Source organism: Eptesicus fuscus, chromosome 3 (assembly GCF_027574615.1).
Source record: "Eptesicus fuscus isolate TK198812 chromosome 3, DD_ASM_mEF_20220401, whole genome shotgun sequence".
Lineage (NCBI taxonomy): Eukaryota > Metazoa > Chordata > Mammalia > Chiroptera > Vespertilionidae > Eptesicus > Eptesicus fuscus.
The window spans coordinates 57,779,930-57,799,741 of record NC_072475.1 but is presented as its reverse complement, the minus strand read 5'-3'; the positions used below and the strand labels follow the sequence as shown (position 1 = coordinate 57,799,741).

Genomic DNA, 19,812 nt, shown 5'->3' with positions numbered 1-19,812 from the left:
GTACCAGGCTGTCAGGTCCCAAATATACTATGTTCCATGCCATTGCTGTTCTCTCTGCCTGAAATGCTTCCTCCCTTATCTATCTGGTAAACTCTTCTTCATCCTTCAAAACTCAGATTGGTGACTACTTACTCTGGGAATCCTTGTCTGAGTGCCAATGTTAGTCTTCCGGCCTCATGTGATACCACAATAGACCACTTGCTTGCTTTCAAGACTTCCTCCCTCCTGGAAGGTGAATGTTCAAGAACTTGTTGTATTCTTCATTCTCTCTCCCCAGCTCTTAGCACAGTGCCTGACACAATGTGGGCCCAGCATCAATATTTATTTATTTGAAAGAGATAATTGGGTTGAAAGTATGATAATTGGGTTGCAGGATGAAAATAAAATGAATGGCACGGAATAACCAGAGGGGATATTTAGAAATTAGTTTGGAGTCAAATAGCAAAAGACATATTTCACCTAGCTCAGGAGTGTGAACTCATGCCTGCAGGTAATGGGGAGCCATTGAAAGACTTGAGAAAGGGGTGAAGTGAGGAGATTTGAATAGTAGAGAGTACTCAGGTGGTTATATCAAGGAGGGTTGGAGCGGGCTGTGAGCGGAGGTAGGGACACAACTCTGTGGTAAGACATTCATAGATGCATCATTGTTCAGAGACTGGGAATTTTAGGCAAGTAAATTCACATTTAGGAATTAAAATCTTGCACCTAAAAATTGAGTGCTTAGCTCCCCTCTTTACCTCTATTAATTCAGACAGTTTTTGGTATAATATAAAGATATAATTTTCTGATTGGTTAATTTTGGTTTGCAGATGCCATGAAATTTGTTGAAGATTGTGCCATGCACCATTCAGTGACACGACTTCAGCTCTCTCCAAGACTTCTGGAACCGACAAAAACAATCAGGGTTGAAAACCTGCCGCCTGGTGTTGACTCCTATAATTTGAAATGTTTATTTGAAAATCCTCAAAATGGAGGGGGAAGAGTTGTCAGTATTGAATGTTTTCCTGAAGAGAGTTCAGCTCTGGTAGAATTTTTTGACAGAAAAGGTAATGTCTGTTAGCCTGATTTTGTGCACCTTACCTGACATAATTTAAATATGTTAGCAGATCTTATTATTATAGTTATCAGTTGAATTTTGATGTATTTTATTTTTATTCGTATATTTCCTTGGTAATCTAATTAGGAATTCTGTTCATCTGGGATATGACACTTAATGTGTCCAGTGATTCAAACATTAAAAAAGTAATGTCACATTGTTGAAAGATATAAAGTTCCTCTTATAAGTCTCTACCTCTGATAACTGAAAAATATAATTCTTAGAATCCTGGAAATACTGTGTTAAAAAAAGAGGTTATCTGCTTTTTATCTGTATTCTTGGCAGAAATTTTCAAGTTAATTTCAACAAGTTTAGGTAAAGAAATATTCAGAAACGCATAAGCTCCTAGAAAGTATCACTACTTCTCCTTTCCCCTGTCAGGGTCATCATTCAGAAGTTAATAGGGGCGATTTCACATGATCGGTGGGTGCAGTGACCTTGTGGAAACTTTGTCCACCTGAACCTCAGAGAAGCACTCCTGAGGGATTGGTAGACATAAATTGCCACTTCTCTGAGATACTTGCAAAGTCGGCTTGGAGATTCCATTCATGTTCAGAGGTCAAAGCTGAGGAATCAGGGACCCTGACTTTTTAGAGAAAGAAGAAACATCGTGTTTGGGATTAAATGGAGGAGCATGAGATAGGATCATGTGATATGCCACCCACTTAAGATAAATTGCTTCATGGGGTGCATGGAAGAACCTCCCTTCAGCTTTTATAAGTTGGAGAAAGTGGGGTGAAGGTATGGTTTAGCTTAAAATAGAATGAAAGACCTAGTGTTCCTTGGGCAAAGGTAGAGAGCTACATAAAGCTGTCTACCCTAGAACTCAGCTCCCAACCGATAGTGGGAGTTGACAACTTTGGGGCTTTTGAACATCTTGAGGGAATGGGGCAGTTGGGTGTGTCCTCAGAATGCCTAGTTACCTGGGTACCACTAACAGTAGGAAGTATTTAATTGAGGCTTATTTTATTTTATTTTTAAAAATTTTTATTGTTTAAAGTATTACATATAGTATTACATATGTCTCCTTTTTCCCCCATTGACTTCCCCCCACCCACCCCACCCCCCAGCACATGCCCTCACCCCGCTAGTGTCTGTGTTTATTAGTTATGCTTATATGCATGCATACAAAGTCCTTTGGTTGATCTTTTACCCCCTCACCCCCGCCTACCCTCATAGGCTGGACAGTCTGTTCGATGTTTCTATGTCCCTGGTTCTATTTTTGTTCATCAGTTTATGTTGTTAATTATATTCCACACATGAGTGAGATCATGTGATATTTACTTTCTCCAACTGGCTTATTTTGCTTAGCATAATGCTCTCCAGTTCCATCCATGCTGTTGCAAATGGTAAGAGTTCCTTCTTTTTTATAGCAGCGTAGTATTCCATTATGTAGATGTACCACAGTTTTCTAATCCACTCATCTGTTGATGGGCGCTTAGGCTGTTTCTAAATCTTAGCTATTGTAAATTGTGCTGCTATGAACATAGGGGTGCATATATCCTTTCTGATTCATGTTTCTGTTTTCTTGGGATATATTCCTAAAAGTGGGATTACCGGGTCAAATGGAAGTTCCATTTTTAATTTTTTGAGGAAACGCCATACTGTTTTCCACAGTGGCTGCACCAGTCTGCATTCCCACCAGCAGTGCAAGAGGGTTCCTTTTTCTCCGCATCCTCACCAGCACTTGTCATTTGTTGATTTGTTAATGATAGCTGTTCTGACAGGTGTGAGATGGTACCTCGTAGTTGTTTTGATTTTCATCTCTCAGATGATTAGTGACTTTGAGCATGTTTTCATATGTCTCTGGGCCTTCTGTATGTCTTCTTTGGAAAAGTATCTATTTAGGTCCTTTGCCCATTTTTTGATTGGATTGTTTATTTTTCTGTTGTTAAGTTTTATGAGTTCCCTATAAATTTTAAACCCTTATTGGAAATAATATTGGCAAATATGTTCTCCCATGCATTGGTCTTTCCTGTTGTTTTGTTGATGGTTTCTTTTGCTCTGCAGAAGCTTTTTATTTTTATGTGGTCCCATTAGTTTATTTTCTCTTTAGTTTCCATTGCCCTAGGAGTTGTATTGATAAAGATATTGCTATGACATGTGTCTGCTATTTTCCTGCCTATGGCTTCTTCTAAGATTTTCATGGTTTCCCATCTTACATTTAAGTCCTTTATTCATTTTGAGTTTATTTTTGTGTATGGTGTAATTTGGTGACCTAGTTTCATTTTTTTGTATGTATCTGTCCAATTTTCACAACACCATTTATTGAAGAGACTGTCTTGACTCAATTGTATGCTCTTGCCTCCTTTGTCAAATATTAATTGAGCATAATGGCTTGGGTCTATTTCTGGGTTCTCTGTTCTTATCCATTGGTCTATATGTCTGTTCTTGTGCCAGTACCAGGCAGTTTTGAGAACAGTGGCTTTGTAAGATAGCTTGATATCTGGTGTTCTGATCCCTCCAACATTGTTCTTTCTCAAGATTGCTGCAGCTATTTGGTTTTTTTTTAATTTTTATTCCAGATGAATTTTTGAGAGTTTGTTCTAGGTCTTTGAAGTATGAGGTTGGTATTTTAATGGGGATTGCATTGAATCTATAGATTGCTTTGGGTAGTATGGACATTTTAATGATGTTGATTCTACCAATCCATGAACATGGTATATTCTTCCATTTGTTTATGTCTTCCTCTATCTCTTTTTTCAACAGTCTAGCAGTTTTTTGATAGAGTCTTTAGGGATTTTGATGTACAATATTATGTTATCTGTGAATAATGACAACTTTACTTCTTTTCCAATTTGGATGCCTTTTATTTCTTCTTCTTGTCTGCTCGCTATGGATAGCACTTCCAGTACTACGTCAAACAGGAGTGGTGAGAGTGGGCATCCCTGTCTTGTTCCTGTTCTTAGGTGAAATGGTTTTAGTTTTTGCCCATTGAGTATGATGTTGGCTGTAGGTTTGTCATATAAGGCTTATGTTGAGGTATGATCCCTCTATTCCCACTTTGCTGAGGGCTTTTATTAAGAAAGGGTGTTGGATTTTGTCAAATGCTTTTTCTGCATCAATTGATATGACTCTGTGATTTTTGTCTCTCAATTTGTTTATGTGATGTATCACGTTTATTGATTTGCGGATATTGTACCAGCCTTGCATCCCTGGAATAAATCCCATGTAGTCATGGTGTATGATCTTGCTGGATCCGATTTACTAGAATTTTGTTGAGGATTTTGGCATCTATGTTCATGAGGGATATTAGCCTGTAATTGTTTTTTTTGTAGTGTCTTTACTGGTTTTGGGATTAGGGTAATGCTAGCTTCGTAGAAAGAGCTTGGAAGTGTTCCTTCCACTTGAATTTTTTAGAATAGTCTGAGGAGGATAGGTTTTATCTCTTGTTTGAATGTTTGATAAAACTGCCCTGTGAAGCCATCCGTTCCAGGGCTTTTGTTTGCTGAAGGTTTTTTGATTACTATTTCAATTTCATTAGAAGTTATCGGCCTATTCAGGTTTTTTTAATTCTTTCTGACTGAGTTTTGGAAGCTTGTATTTTTCTAGGAATATGTCCATTTCATCGAGGTTGTCCAGTTTGTTGGAGTAGAGTTGTTCCTAGTATTTTTTTTACAATCCTTTATATGTCTGTTGGGTTGTTACTTCACCTCTTTCATTTCTGATTTTGTTTATTTGTGTCTTCTCTCTTTATTTCTTGGCGAGCCTGGCTAGAGGTTCATCAATCTTGTTTATCCTTTCTAAGAACCTGCTCTTGGTTTCATTAATCTTTTTTTTAATAAATCTTTATTGTTCAGATTATTACAATTGTTTCTCCTTTTTTCCCCCCATATCTTCCCACCACCCGGTTCCCACCCCCTCTCTGCCCTTACCTCCCCCCCGTTGTCCTTATCCATAGGTGTATGATTTTTGTCCAGTCTCTTCCCGTACCCCCCACACAGACTCCCCTTTCCCCCTGAGAATTATCAATCCACTCCCATTCTATGCCTCTGATTCTATTATGTTCACCAGTTTATTCTGTTCCTCAGATTTTTAATTCACTTGATTTTTAGATTCACTTGTTGATAGATATGTATTTGTTGTTCATAATTTTTATCTTTACTCTTTTCTTCTTTTTCCTCTTTTTAAAGAATACCTTTCAGCATTTCATATAATACTGGTTTGGTGGTGATGAACTCCTTTAGCTTTTTCTTATCTGTGAAGCTCTTTATCTGCCCTTCCAATTCTGAATGATAACTTTGCTGGGTAGAGTAATCTTGGTTGTAGGTTCTTGCTATTCATCACTTTGAATATTTCTTGCCATTCCCGTCTGGCCTGCATGGTTTCTGTTGAGAAATCAGCTGACAGTCGTATGGGTGCTCCCTTGTAGGTAACTAACTGTTTTTCTCTTGCTGCTTGTAAGATTCTCTGTTTGTCTTTTGCCCTTGGCATTTTAATTATGATGTGTCTTGGTGTGGTCTTCTTTGGATTCCTCTTGTTTGGGGTTCTGTGTGCTTCCTGGACTTGTAAGTCTATTTCTTTCTCCAGGTGGGGGAAGTTTTCTGTCATTATTTCTTCAAATATATTTTCAGTATCTTGCTCTCTCTCTTCTTCTGGCACCCCAAAAATTCGGATATTGGTACTCTTAAAGCCATCCCAGAGGCTCCTTATGCTATCCTCACACTTTTGGATTCTTCTTTCTTTCTGCCTCTCTGGTTGGGTGTTTTTTTCTTCCTCATATTCCAGATCTTTGGTTTGACTCTTTGGGTAAGGTGGTCTACAGTTGAGTGTCTGTATATTCTTTATTTAAGACAGTGTATGCATAATTTCTGACTGGTCCTTTTCCATTTTTTTGGTATTCTCATTAAGGTCCTTGAAGGTCTTTTCAAGTTTCTCAGCGGTTTTTAGAAGATTCTTGAGTAACCTTATAAATGTGGTTCTGAACACTGTGTCATCCATTAGTTTGCTTTCCTCCATCTCTCCTACTCGTGACATACTTTGGTGTCTCCGCATTTTGGCTGCCTCCCTGTGTTGATGGAGTGGCTTTGTGTGGTCAGTGACCTATAGGGGCCGGTAGCTCAGCTTCCCCAATCACTCTAGGTGGTCGCTCATGGTACACCCCTTTGTGGGCTGAGTGGAAAGTCTTGGTGTAGTTAAAAGCCTTGATTGCTGTTGGTACACTGGGAGGAATTGACCTCCAGGCCAATTGGCTGTGAGGACCTGCTGTGTCTATAATGGAAGAATTGCTGTGCTGGAGACACAGTAGGGCTTTGGTGCTCACTGAGTCTGCCTCTTGAATGTGTCCCTTATGAGAGTGGTTGAAATCTGGTGTCGTCCACACCGACCACTAGATACCCTAGTGTCTGGATCTCCAATGGGGTGCAGGTCTGAGGCCTCCCAGCAGGAGCTACAGCAAGAGCTACAGTTTTCTCCTCTTTGCTTGGGTGGTTTTGGAGCAGTCTGACTGGAGCTGCAGTTAATTTGTTTGAGCTGCCACAGAACAGGCCATTTATATGTAAAAGCTGCTGTGTGGAGCCTGGGCGGGTTTGTAGAATGTGCGGGGCGGGGCCTCAGGGCGGGGCGGGGTCTCAGGGTGTCACTAGGCTGGGGCGTGGCCAACGGCCATGGCTGCCTTGAGCCATCTCTGCCTTTCTGCGTTTCCAAGTCTCCGTGTCCCGCGCTCCAGCACAGCAAACCCTGATTGCTGGACGCACCTCTGCAGAAAAGTCACTCTCACTCTCCGACCGATGGCTGAGAGTCCATCTTCTCCCCGTAGGCGTCTGGGTCCCCCGCGTGTCCCCAGAAACTGGAGTTCAGAGTGATTGGGAGTTTGTCTCCCTTCGGTTTGAAGAAAAGCCGCACGCCCAGTCGCCCGCCGCCAGCCCGTTTCGCGTGCGCCTGCGTACCTCAGTTCTCCAGCGTTTGCGCTCCCTTCTCTTCTTAGTTGTAAATCTACCACTCAGCCAGCTTTCCCATGGTTCTGGGTGGTAGATGTTTTGTTTTTTAGTTGTATTTTTGAAATTGTTGTGCGAGGCGGCAGTTTAGTTGTTTAACTTTGCCGCCATCTTGGTTCCTCCTTAGTTCTTCTCCTTTTTTATTTTTTGTCTTTATTTGTCCTTTGATCTTTATTATTTCCTTCCTTCTCTTTACTCTGGGCCTTTCTTATTGCTCTCTTTCTATCATTGCTCTCTTTCTAATTATTTAAGTGATAGGGTTAATTTATTACCATTTTTTCTTATTTTTTGAGGTAGGCCTGTAGAGCTATGAACATCCCTCTCAGGACTTTCACTGTGTCACATAGATTTTGGATTGTTGTTTTTATCATTGTCATTTGTTTCTGGGATGCTTTTTATTTCTTCTTTGATCTTTTTGGTGACTCAGTCATTGTTCAATAGCATGCTATTTAGCCTTCAAGTGTCTGATTTTTTTCATTGTTTTTATTGTAATTTATTTCTAATTTTATGCCATTGTGATCTGAGAAGATGCTTGATATAATTTCTATTTTCTTGAATTTGAAGAAACTTTTCCTGTGTCCTAATATGTGGTCTATCTTTGAAAATGCCCCATGTGCACTTGAGAAAAAATGTATATTCTAGCATTGGGATGAAATGTTCTGAAGATGTCAATTAAGTCCATCTGATCTAGTGAGTCATTTAGGATTTCTATTTCTTTGCTGATTTTTTGTCTAGAGGATTTATCCAGTGGTGTCAATGGGGTATTAAAGTCCCCTACTATGATTGTATTGTTGTTGATCTCTCCCTTGATATTTTCCAGAAGTTTTTTTATGTATTTGTGTGCTCCTGTATTGGGTGCATATATGTTTACCAGAGTTATGTATGTCCTCTTGTTGAGTTGCTCCCTTTAGTATTATGAAGTGGCCCTCCTTATCTCTTGTTATGGCCTTCACTTTGAGGTCTATTTTGGTCAGATGTAAGTATTGCTACCCCAGCATTTTTCTCCTTTCCATTTGCCTGAAAAATTTTTTTTCAATCCCTTCACTATCAGTCTGTGTGAGTCCTTGGTTCTGAGGTGGGTCTCTTGTAAACAGAAAATATATGGGTCATGTATTCTTATCCATTCAGCTACCTTATGTCTTTTGATTGGAGCATTTAATCCTTTTACATTTAAGGTTGTTATTGATAGGTAATTGTTAGTCGCCATTTTTATTTTTTATGCCTGTGTACCTTCTTCCCTTTCTATTTCTTCTTTTTATAGCAGTCCCTTTAGCATTTCTTGCATTGCTGGCTTGGTGGTAATAAAGTCCCTTAGCCCTTTTTAGTCTGTGAAGCTCCTGATTTCACCTTCAATTTTTATTGATAGCCTTGTTGATATAGTTTTCTTGGATTCAGTCCCTTGCTTTGCATCGCTTTGTATATTTCATTCCATTCCCTTCTGGCCTGATGTGTTTCTGTTGAGAAATAAGTTGATATTCTAATGGGAGATCCCTTGTAGGTAACTTTCTGTCTCTCTCTGGCAGCCTTTAGAATTCTTACTTTGTTGTTGATGTTTGCCAATTTAATTATGATGTGTCTTGGTGTCGGTCTTTTTGGGTTCATCTTGTTTGGAACTCTATGTGCTTCTTGGACTTGTGTGGCTTTTTTCTTCCCAACATCAGGGTGTTTTCTGTCATTTTTTCTTCAAACAGGTTTTCTATTCCTTCCTCCACTTCCTTTTATTCTGGCACCCCTATTATGCGGATTTTGTTTCATTTCATGTCGTCTGAAAGCTCCCTTAGGCTCTCCTCCTGCATTTTAAGTTTTCTTTCCAGTTGCTGCTGTGTTTGGGTGTGTTTTTTTCTACCTCATCTTCTAACTTGCTGATGCAGTCCTCAACTTCTTCTAGTCTACTGTTGAAGCCTTCCATTGTGTTCTTTATTGCAGCTATGTCATTCTTCAGTTCCTCTTGATTCCTTTTCATGTTGGTAACATTCTCATTCAGCTCCTTATAATTCTCATTGATTTGTGTGTGTTTGTCATCCAGACATTTAAGCATCCTTATAACCATTACTCTGAATTCTTTCTCTGACAAGTTACTTGTCTCCACTTCATTTAACTCCTTCTCTGGTGATTCCTCTTTTTCTTTCCTTTGGAGATTGTTTTGTTGTCTCCCCATTTGTTGCTGTAACGTTTTAATTGTTTCTATGTCTTAGATCTAACTGCTTTGCTACACAGGTTCTTTTGGGGGTGGTGCTATGTAGTTGATGATTTTGGGGACCCAGTGATGCAGACTCTCAGATCCCCTGGGCTTGGTGATCTAGTGGAGCCCCCTACTTGAGCTATTTGGGTTCTTCTGATGTACTTGGGTCTTGAATGTTAGTTTCTGATTCGTGGATGAAGTCTCGTCATAGATTGTCTGGCAATGTGACTCACCCCCAGCTTCAATGTGCAAGCTGTTGTGGATGTGATCTGGTTCTGGCTCTTGTGAAAAGGGTTGCCTGAGGTCTCACTGGTATGTGTTCACTGTGAGTTCTCAGAGTCCACAGCCTGGGAGGAAGGGGTCTCAGGGCTTGAGCCTCAGGTACTGTGACCTTGGCCAGTGTTGTGTGACTCTTACTGGGGTAGCATCACTCTGCAACTCACTACAAGGGTCCCAGAACCCATGACGGTGGGGGGCAGCTGTCCCATACTCTGTGGTAGAGGCAGTGGGACTCTGGCCAAGGTGAAGTCCCTCTGCGAGTAATGAGGGGGTCCAGGAGCCAGCAGCTGGTGATTTCCCTCTGTGAGTAATGAGGGGGTCCAGGAGCCATCAGTCTGTGGCTGGAACGGTGTGGCAAGTCCTCAGTAACTCACCAACGTGTCCAGAAGCAGGTAGCCAGGAGGAGGAAGTCATGGATCCTGCTGAGGGAACCATGTGCCCTTGGTTGGAGAGGCATGTGCCCAGTCGCAGCTCACAGAGGGGCCCTGCATGCTGGAGCAGCATGACCGCGGTATCCAGAGGTTGGCAGCCAGGGAGAGGGAGGTGCCAGTTTCTGTTGCAGGGGCCCTGTGCCCTTAGTTGGATATGCGCGCACCCAGCGGAGGTTCACAGAGGCACCCTGGGGCCGCCTGCTTGGGTGGCAGTCTGGGGGACCCGCACACTGGAGCAGGGTGACCACAGTGTCTATGGACCGGCAGTCAGGGAGGGGGACGTCTGAGTTTTTGCTGAGGGAACCATGCACCCTTGGAGGTGGATGTCCTAGGGTCTACAGGTCTGTGGGCCGGGCAGCAAGACTTTGGCTGGTGTGGCTGCAGGGTCCCAGGCAGTGTCCAAGGCCAGTCTGGATGTTGGTGATGTTGAGTTCCTAGAGGAGACCACTCTCCCCTTCAAGATGGCATGAGTTCCGTGCCTGAGTCCGGCAGCATGGGGAATGCCTGCAGCAATGCCAGGGGCTCCCTGTCCAAGAGAGCCTGGTCTGCTAGCTCCTGATCCTCCGGCAGTATCTGACTGTTCCTCACTCACTCACACACACAACACACATGTCCACAACCCCTCATTCACTCACAACCACTCCCTCACCTCGGTCCTGCAAGCCGCCTTCTTCCCAAGTCTTTTGAGGTTTATTTTATATCCGAGTTACACCTGTGAACAGTAGGATCCTCTCAAAGGTTCCATTTAATTTGACATCTTTGAACCATCTGACTATGTTGGTCACGCCTCCTCCCTAACCTCGTTCATTCCCTGTTTTCCAGGGTCTAAGATACCCTGACTTTCCCTTTCTCACTCTGAACATTTGCAGAGCTCTCAGAGTGCTACAAAGTGGATTTATAGACATTGCTTTACAGGCATTTCTATTATGGTAATCCTTATTTTACAAATGAAGAAACTGAGGTACAGAAAGGTCAAATCACTTGACCAAGGTTACACACCTAGTAAGTGGCAGAGGCAGGATTTGAACCTTGGCAGTCTGGGCCCATAATCAATGCTTTTAAGTTCTCCACTTTTCCCCAGTTTCCTGTTCACCTATAACATGAATTTTTCTTGTGGGATATTTCACCTCTTATGGTGGGTTACCAATAATGAGGCAAACTATAGATAAAGATGGATTAAGAACAGATTGTTTTATATGTAGATTATTTGAGATGAATGTTAGGCACTTCACTCTGAAATTATTTGGTTCAATTTCTCAAAATCTGATTCACAAAATCGTAAGGAAGGGAACACTTATTAAACACCTATTGCACGTGAGATTTTTTGCTCTTTTCTGCCATAGTATCTCACTGAATTCCCATAATAACCTGCATTGTTAGATATAGTTATTCTTTCTTTACAGAAGAGGAAATGGGATGGAAAATTTAAGATATCTTTGATGGTTCTTGGATCAAATAGACCCAAGTTCACATCTGGCTTTGGTGCTTACTAGTTTTGTGATCTTGGACAAGTTACTTAACCCACAAAATCCTCTGTTTTCTCATGTGTAAAACAGAGTTCCTGCTATTACTTATCTCGCAGGAACATTATGAGGATTAAATGAAATTATATCTGCAAAGTGCTTGGTACATGGTGGGTGCTCAGTCAGTATTAGTGGTCACTGGTACTGCCCAGGCTTGTAGCGTGTACGGGGCCACATGGGGAAGTTGAGGCTATGTGTCTGGATCTCTGAAGGCCATGTTCTTTTTATTATGTCTGGCTCAAGGCCTAGGATCCAATCATAACAATTGAAGTTATTTCTTTTTTGAAATTAAAAAAAAAATCTTTATTGTTCAGATTGTTACAGATGTTCCTCTTTTTTCCCCCCATAGCTCCCCTCCACCCGGTTCCCACCCTATTCCAGGCCTCCTCCCACCCCCACTGACCTCATCCATAGATGTAAGCTCTTTGTACAATCTCTTCCCGCATCCCAAACATCCCCTTCCCCCCGAGAATTGTCAGTCTGCTCCCTTTCCATGCCCCTGAATCTATTACATTCACCAGTCTGTTCTCTTCATCAAGTTTTTTAATCATTTGATTTTTAGGTTCACTTGTTGATAGATATGTATTTGTTGTCACTTTGTTGTTCATAATTTTTTTATCTTTACCTTTTTCTTCTTCTTCCTCTTCTTAGAGAATACCCTTCAGCATTTCATATAATACTGGTTTGGTGGTGATGAACTCCTTTAGCTTTTTCTTGTCTGTGAAGCTCTTTACCTGACCTTCAATTCTAAATGATTGCTTTGCTGGGTAGAGTAATCTTGGTTGTAGATTCTTGCTATTCATCACCTTGTATATTACTTGCCATTCCCGTCTGGCCTGCATAGTTTCTGTTGAGAAATCAGCTGACAGTCGTATGGGTACTCCCTTGTAGGCAACCAACTTTTTTTCTCTTGCTGCTTTTAATATTCTCTGTTTGTCTTTTGCCCTTGGCATTTTAATTATGATGTGTCTTCGTGTGGTCCTCTTTGGATTCCTCTTGTTTGGGGTTCTCAGTGCTTCCTGGACTTGTAAGTCTACTTCTTTCACCAGGTAGGGGAAGTTTTCTGTCATTATTTCTTCAAATAGGTTTTCAATATCTTGCTCTCTCTCTTTTTCTGGCACCCCTATAATTCGGATGTTGGTACGTTTGAAGTGTCCCAGAGGCTCCTTACACTATCTTCATATTTTTGGATTCTTTTTTCTTTTTTCTTTTCTGCTTGGGTGTTTTTTGCTTCCTCGTATTTCAAATCTTTGACTTGATTCTTGGGATCCTCTAGTCTGCTGTTGAATCTCTGTATATTATTCTTTATTTCAGTCAGTGTATGCTTAATTTCTGATTGGTCCTTTTCCATATCCTTGAAGGTCTCACTAAATTTCTCGGAGATTTCTAGAAGATTCTTGAGTAACCTTATAACCATGATTTTGAACTCTATATCCAGTCATTTTCTTTCCTCCATTTCTTTCATTTGTGACTTGTTTCTTTGTCTCCACATTTTGGCTGCTTCCCTGTGTTTGTTTCTATGAACTGGGTAGCTGCTAAGTCTCCTTGAGTTGATAGAGTGTCTTGTGTGTTAGGTGTCCTATAGGGCCCAGTGGCTCAGCCTCTGGGTCACCTGAGGTGGACGCTCTTGGTGCACTCCTTTGTAGGCTGTGTGTATAGTCTTCTTATATATATAGTTAACCCTTGATTGCTATTGGTATCAATGGGAGGAATTTGACCTCCAGGCCAATTGGCTGTGATGACCAGCTGTGTCTACACTGGAAGATCTGTTGTGCAGGAGACACCCTTATGGGAAAGGACTTGCTTCACTGGGACTTTGGTGCTCACTGAGTCTGCCCCTTGAGTGTGTCTCTTATGGATGTGAAGAGTTGTAATCTAGTATGGTCTCACACTGACCATTGGGTACACTGGCTCTTGGATCTCCAAGGAGATGCAAGGTCAGCCACTGTCTGGGGCCACCCAGCAGGAGCTACAGAGACATCTGCAGTTTCCTCCTCTTTGTAAGGTATTTGGAAGTGCCCAGACGAGGCCCAGCTGTGAAGCAAGGCCGGATGCTGCTGCTGGGCCTTGGACCTTCTTTTGGAAGCTGTGGGGCTCTGACCCAGCTGCAGTTTGACAGGTTTTAGGCAGAGAAAGTACAGGCCATTCATATGCAAAAGCCAATGCGCACAGCTTGGGTGGGTTTGTAAATTGGGTGGGGCAGGGTCTCTGGGAATTACCAGGGTGGAGCAAACATCAATGGCTGCCAGTAAGCCCTGCACAGGAGAGGTCCCTGGGTCTCCGCGTCCCGTGTCCCCGTACAGGAATAATGATTGCTGCGAGCACCTCTGAGAGAAAGCCGCCCTTGCGTTGCTGTCCCGATGCCAGACAGTCCAGTTTCTCCCTGTACGTGTTTGGGTTTCCCAGAGTCTTGCCCGTAACTGGAGTTCAGAGCAAGCGGGAGCTTGTATCTTCCTTCTGATTGAAAAAGCAGCACATCCGGGTGCCAGCACATTTTGCACTCCGCATCTCTTACCAGTCTCAATGCGCTTTCTTCACCTCTCTAGTTGTGGAACTTCCAGTCAGCCAGCTTTCCCAAGGTTCTGGGGGGTAGTTGTTCTGCCTTTTAGTTGTAATTTTGATGTGGTTGTGAGAGGCAGCAAGTATAGGTGTTTACCTATGCCGCCATCTTGGTTCTTCCCCCCAACTGAAGTTATTTTTAACATCTTTCCACAAGGATGCTATTTTAATCCAAGTTACTGGAATTCATTCTAATTCCCTTTCTTCTTAAACTCCTTGTACCTGTCTAATAACTACCACAAAATGAGTTTGGGAAGAAGAGTATCCTCCCACCCTCCCACAGACATGCCCATATACTATCCTAGCGACTGTCCCAGTAAATGTGGCAAGAGACTGTAGCAGGGATGGGGGAGGTGCAGGACTTGCCGAATCAGTCTCTGGACTGGGCTCTGATGACTTTGAAGATGACCTTGATTTGGAACCCCTGGTAGAAGGGCAAGAGAGTGTCCTTTGGGGCCAGACAGACACTGGTTTGAATCTTAGCTCAGATATTTACACTCTACATGACCCTGTTTGAGTTATCTAATTTTCACTAGCCTGAGGTTTTTTTTTTAAAGATTTTTATTTTATTTTTATATATTTTTATTGATTTCAAAGAGGAAGGGAGAGATAGAGAGATAGAAACATCAGTGATGAGAAAGAATCATTGATTGGCTGCCTCCTGCACACCCCACACTGAGAATCGAGCCCAAAACCCAGGCATGTGCCATTGACCAGAATCGAACCCAGGACCCTTCAATCCACAGGCCGATGCTCTATCCACTGAGCCAAACCGGCTAGGGCTAGCCTGAGTTTTATCATTTGCAAATAGTGATGATAATAATAATGTCTCTATCTCAAAGGGTTGTAATGAGGATAAAATTAATTAAATATATGTAAAGCACTTAGAATAGTGTCTGACACTTAGTAAGCTATGAAAATTATTATTATGCTCCTCCCCTTGGAAGTAATAATGGAATCTGAGTCATCTATGAAGCCTAACATTGTGAGAGGCACAAGAAACAGCACATAGCATGATTCTTAGACAAGGTTGGCTTTAAGCACCAGAATATTCTTCACACTGGGGCAAACAGTACCCCCATGCTGGTGACCAAAGTCATATATATTTCTTCACCTGGTGGTGATATATCAGTGTTATCAGAAAAACAGAAAATAGAATTTACATAACAAAGTTTCACCAGACAGTGATCTTGGCCAGAAAGTAATTACTCCATTACACAAGGGATACCTGTGCAGTGTTAATACATATGAATTTATATTTGAGCAGTTTGATAGTAGAGCTGCCCTTTTTTTAAAAAAAAATATACTTTGCTGATTTTTTACAGAGATGAAGGGAGAGGGATAGAGAGTTAGAAACATCGATGAGAGAGAGACATCGATCAGCTGCCTCCTGCACACTCCCCACTGGGTATGTGCCCGCAACCAAGGTACATGCCCTTGACTGGAATCGAACCTGGGACCCTTCAGTCCTTAGGCTGACGCTCTATCCACTGAGCCAAACTAGTTAGGGCAGAGCTGCCCTTTTAATACCATGTTGTAACATCAAAGTTCTACAAACACTAGGATTCCCCCCCAACCCCCCACAATTGGAAAGTTTTGTTTGTTTGTTTTCATTTGAAACATATTACCATGGGATAACATTATTTTATTTCTTTCCTTTTAAGTGTTAGACACCATCATGACCAAGAAGCTTGACCTCAATAATATGCCGCTCTCCGTGTTCCCATACTATACCTCTTTGGGCACAGCTTTGTATGGAACGGAGAAGCCTCTGATCAAGCTTCCAGCACCATTTAAAGAACCTTTGGATCTTTCTTTATGGAAGTTCTTACACAAAAGGAGTCATCTGATTGAGGCGATAAATGAAGAAGTGAGACGTTCTCACTGTGAGCTAACATGGTCCCCACTCAATGGTGAAGTTACCATCAGACCTGCAGCCACCTTAGTCAATCAAGGAAGAAAAAGAATCAAGAACTGGAAGAAAGACGCTTCCACAGCCTTCTTCAGCATCAGGTCTAGATTTAAAGTCACCCCATTTAAAGTGGATGCAGTAGTGTGGGACATCATGAAAAATGACTTAGGAGATGAAAGAGTTTTGATTGAGTTTGATACAGATATGGGGATTGTAACCTTAGTGGGGAAATCAGAGGATGTAGAAAACATTGAGCCACAAATCAAGGAATTAATAGAAAACGCCACTCAAAAAATTAAAAGAGAAGAGCAAAGTCTGAAGGAGAAAGTGGCCATTTCTCCAAGAAAGTATTCTCTCTTGTGCCACAGCGGTGTACAGGAGCGTCTCCGCAGGGAGTACCCAGAGATGGAGATTTTTTATGACGAAGCCACCCAACACATGTGCTTTAAAGGACTCGCTATAGATGTGTATAAAGCAAAGTGTGAAGTCCAGGAAAAGATGTACACCATGGTTCAGAAAAGCATTCAGCTTCCCCCTGAGGTTTCCCAGTTTTTGCAACAGGTCGACTGTTCAGAACTCTCCAAGTCTCTTTTGATAGCACAGAAAATTCTTGCAGTTTATGAGCTAGAGGGCACAACTGTTTTCTTAACCGGCTGTTCTTCTGAAGTCCTAGTAGAAGCTGAAAAGCAAATGGTCAGTGCCCTAAGTTATAAGCGCATAGACATTGAGGACAGGGAATTTCTTAACAGCAGGAGATGGAAAGCCATCACTAACAATTTGCCTAAGAAACATAATTCCTCCTCAAAGACTGTAACGATCAATGAGTTAACTTCAGGAACCACAGCTGAGGTCATTATTGCAGGCTGCGTGAGAGAAGTAAATGAAATCTACAACTTCCTTTCTGACTTTGTGGGAAAAAACATGAAAATAGAGAGATTCCTTGAAGTAAAGCCTCCCTTAGTTATTGATTATTTAAAGGCAGAGAAGAAGCTATTTTTGCAAAAGATAAAGGTGAACAAGCTAAATGTTCAGGTAGATTTCAATTCTAGGAACAAACCAAAAGGCATTTTACTAACTGGCTCAAAGGCCGAAGTCCTAGAGGGAATGAACATCCTCAAGCAAGCCAGGGATTCAGTTTGTGTTCAAAGCATCAGTATTGATAAGCCAGGAGCCAGCCAGTCCTTCCAGGAGAAATCATGGTATTACAAACGTGAGGTACGGTCATTTGGTTGTTTTGTGGAACTACTGCAGAATGAAGAACAGAAGGAGGGAGGTGGCAGTGATGGGCAGAAATGCTCCTGTCGGACAGAATTGGCCCCTGGAGTCTCCCTGATTGTACAGCAAGGCGACTTGACACGGTTTCCTGTTGAAGTGGTGGTGAATGCCGCAAATGAGAACCTCCGTCTCAGTGGGGGCCTGGCTGCTGCTCTTTCAAAGGCAGCTGGCCCTGAGCTCCAAGCAGACTGTGACCGGATAGTGAAGAAAAAGGGTAAGATCCCAACTGGCCATGCCACCATCTCGAAACCAGGGAAGCTCCCATACCACCAGGTGATCCACGCAGTAGGACCCAAGTGGGACAGCAATGATGTTTCAGGGTGTTTGTTACTGTTAAAGAAAGCCGTGAAAAGAAGTCTCTGTTTGGCTGATGAATTCCAGTTCCATTCCATAGCCATCCCTGCCATTAGTTCTGGAGACGGTGGCTTTCCCTTATCCCAGTGTGTGGAGACCATTGTTTTGGCCATCAAGGAAACCTTCCAGTATAACTCGGCTGGATGCACCTTGAAAGAGGTTTACCTTGTGGATTTAGCTGAGAAGACTGTTGAGGCCTTTGCTGAAACTGTGAAAACTGTGTTTAAAAACAACAAGCCTGATACTGCTTCCCTGCCCAGTGTACCAGCAGGAGTCCAGCCGGGCCCGAGAAACGATGATGGGAACAGACAAATGCTGCTGTGCCCAGGCGGTCTGAGGATCCTGTTGGTGAAAGGAGATGTGCAGAATGCTATGGTGAGTGTCCCTTTTTACAGAACACCCACTAGGTGCTGCAACTTCAGGGAGTCTGTTGCCAAAGGAAGATTAGGATCAAGGGAGAATTAGGGGGAGAACCCCATGCTCTCCATGCTGACCTGGAAACAAGTTTCCTTAGAAAATTGGGCCACTTCACCACAGCATTTACTGATAGAGAGTGGCCAGTTGTGTGTGGGACCTGGAAGTGTATTCAGATCACCAGGTTCCCAGTAAATGTGAAAATCCACAATAATAGCTTACAATTACACGGCTCTCTGTATTTATTCATGGCCTTCGTTCCTGTCATATTTTGGCAAATCTGAGGTTAATTTCCTATCAAATTTACTGATAGCAGATATAGAAAGTTAGAGTGTAGAGTGGGGACAGAAGACAGGAATCTTGTCAATGGAGCTGAACCAGGTTGAGCCTGGAGGCCTGAGTTTGAGGGCCAATCAGCACCCAGCACCAGTAAGAAACTGTGGGAAGGAAAGTCCAAACTGCACCTGGAAGTGGTGTGAGTATTATGTGGGGACAGTTATTGTAGGTCTGCCGGGGGCCGGGGCGGGGGGGGGGGGCGGCAATTTGTTTTTTAAAAACGTTTTTAACAACCTTTTCAATACAGGCTCTAAGTAATGGGAATAGCCCTTGAAGCCCCTGCTGTGCCTGATGTTCCTTCCTTACTTTGAGGATTGTGGGCAGGCCTGGGGAGAGATTCCTAGGGAAGGCCATTTGCCTATCTTCTTCGGAGAAATACCTACTCAGATCCTTTGTCCTCTTTTAATTTGGGTTATCTTTTTAAAAAATATATTTTTATTGATTTCAGACAGTTTGGGAGAGGGAGAGAGAGATAGAAATATCAATGATGAAAAAGAATCCTTTATCGGCTGCCTCTGCACACTCTCTACTGGGGATGGAGCCTGCAACCTGGGCATGTGCCCTGGACTGGAATCGAAACTGGGACTCTTGAGTTTACAGGCTTACATTCTGTCCACTGAGCCAAATCAGCTAGGGAAATTGGGTTCTCTTTTTATTACTGAATTTTAAGAGTTCTTTATGTATTTTGGATACAGGTCCCTTACCAGATTATGATTTGCAAATATTTTTTTCCATTCTGTGGGTCATCTTCTTTATATAATAAGCTTAAATGATAATTACAAGAATAATTGCTAACAATGATTACTTAGTATGTGACAGGCAGGATGCTAAGTGCTTGGCTTAATTTTCTCATTCAATGCCATGAGGTAGATTCCAGTATTATTCTTCTTTTCAAAGAGATGAAGGAATGAGACTTATAGGGGCTAAGTAATTGGCCCAACTCTCACAGCTAACAAATGGTAGAGGCATGATGGGATTTTGTTCAGGCACTATTTCAAAAATATTATAAAATGATTTTGTTTCTCATTTAAAAAAAAACCCACAACAACACATACATACACAAGAAACTCTTTGACTGCGAGTCAGTAATGGGATGAGTTCCATTCCTTTTCCATCTTGAACACTAAGTAGTAAGATATTTCTTCCATTCCTTTTTCTCCCATAGAGGTTTGGCTTCCAATGCCACAGTACCTGCCGTGTGTTGCTCGTCCGTGACCCATGCAGGACAGCTTTGAAAAGGACTTAGTCACATGCCTTCTCCTCTCTTCTCTTGGTGTCCTACTCTAGCTGATTAATCTGCTCACATGTCCTGCTGGAAACGCTTCCATAGCTTCTCACTGTCTGTCGGGAAGTCCAGGTGGCCTGGCACTTGAGGTCCTCTGCAGTCTACCCCCACGGTAACATTGCCAGCCTGGCTTGCACCATTTTGCTGCAGAACCACTCTATCAGCTCAACAGCTCACACCCTCCATGCATGCGTTCCCCCTTCTGAATGATTTCCCCGTCTCTCCCTGCC

The 19,812-nt window shown here is 42.3% G+C and overlaps 1 protein-coding gene across 1 annotated transcript in view; it reads left to right on the top strand.

Annotated features, from left to right (window-relative positions):
• Window positions 1–19,812, top strand: part of LOC114229658 (protein mono-ADP-ribosyltransferase PARP14-like) — a 63,280-nt gene that overhangs the window by 13,332 nt on the left and 30,136 nt on the right. Inside the window, exons 5-6 of the mRNA XM_054713917.1 lie at window positions 810–1,046; window positions 15,671–17,922. Coding sequence (XP_054569892.1) covers window positions 810–1,046; window positions 15,671–17,922 — 2,489 coding nt within the window. The remainder of the gene's footprint in view (window positions 1–809; window positions 1,047–15,670; window positions 17,923–19,812) is intronic.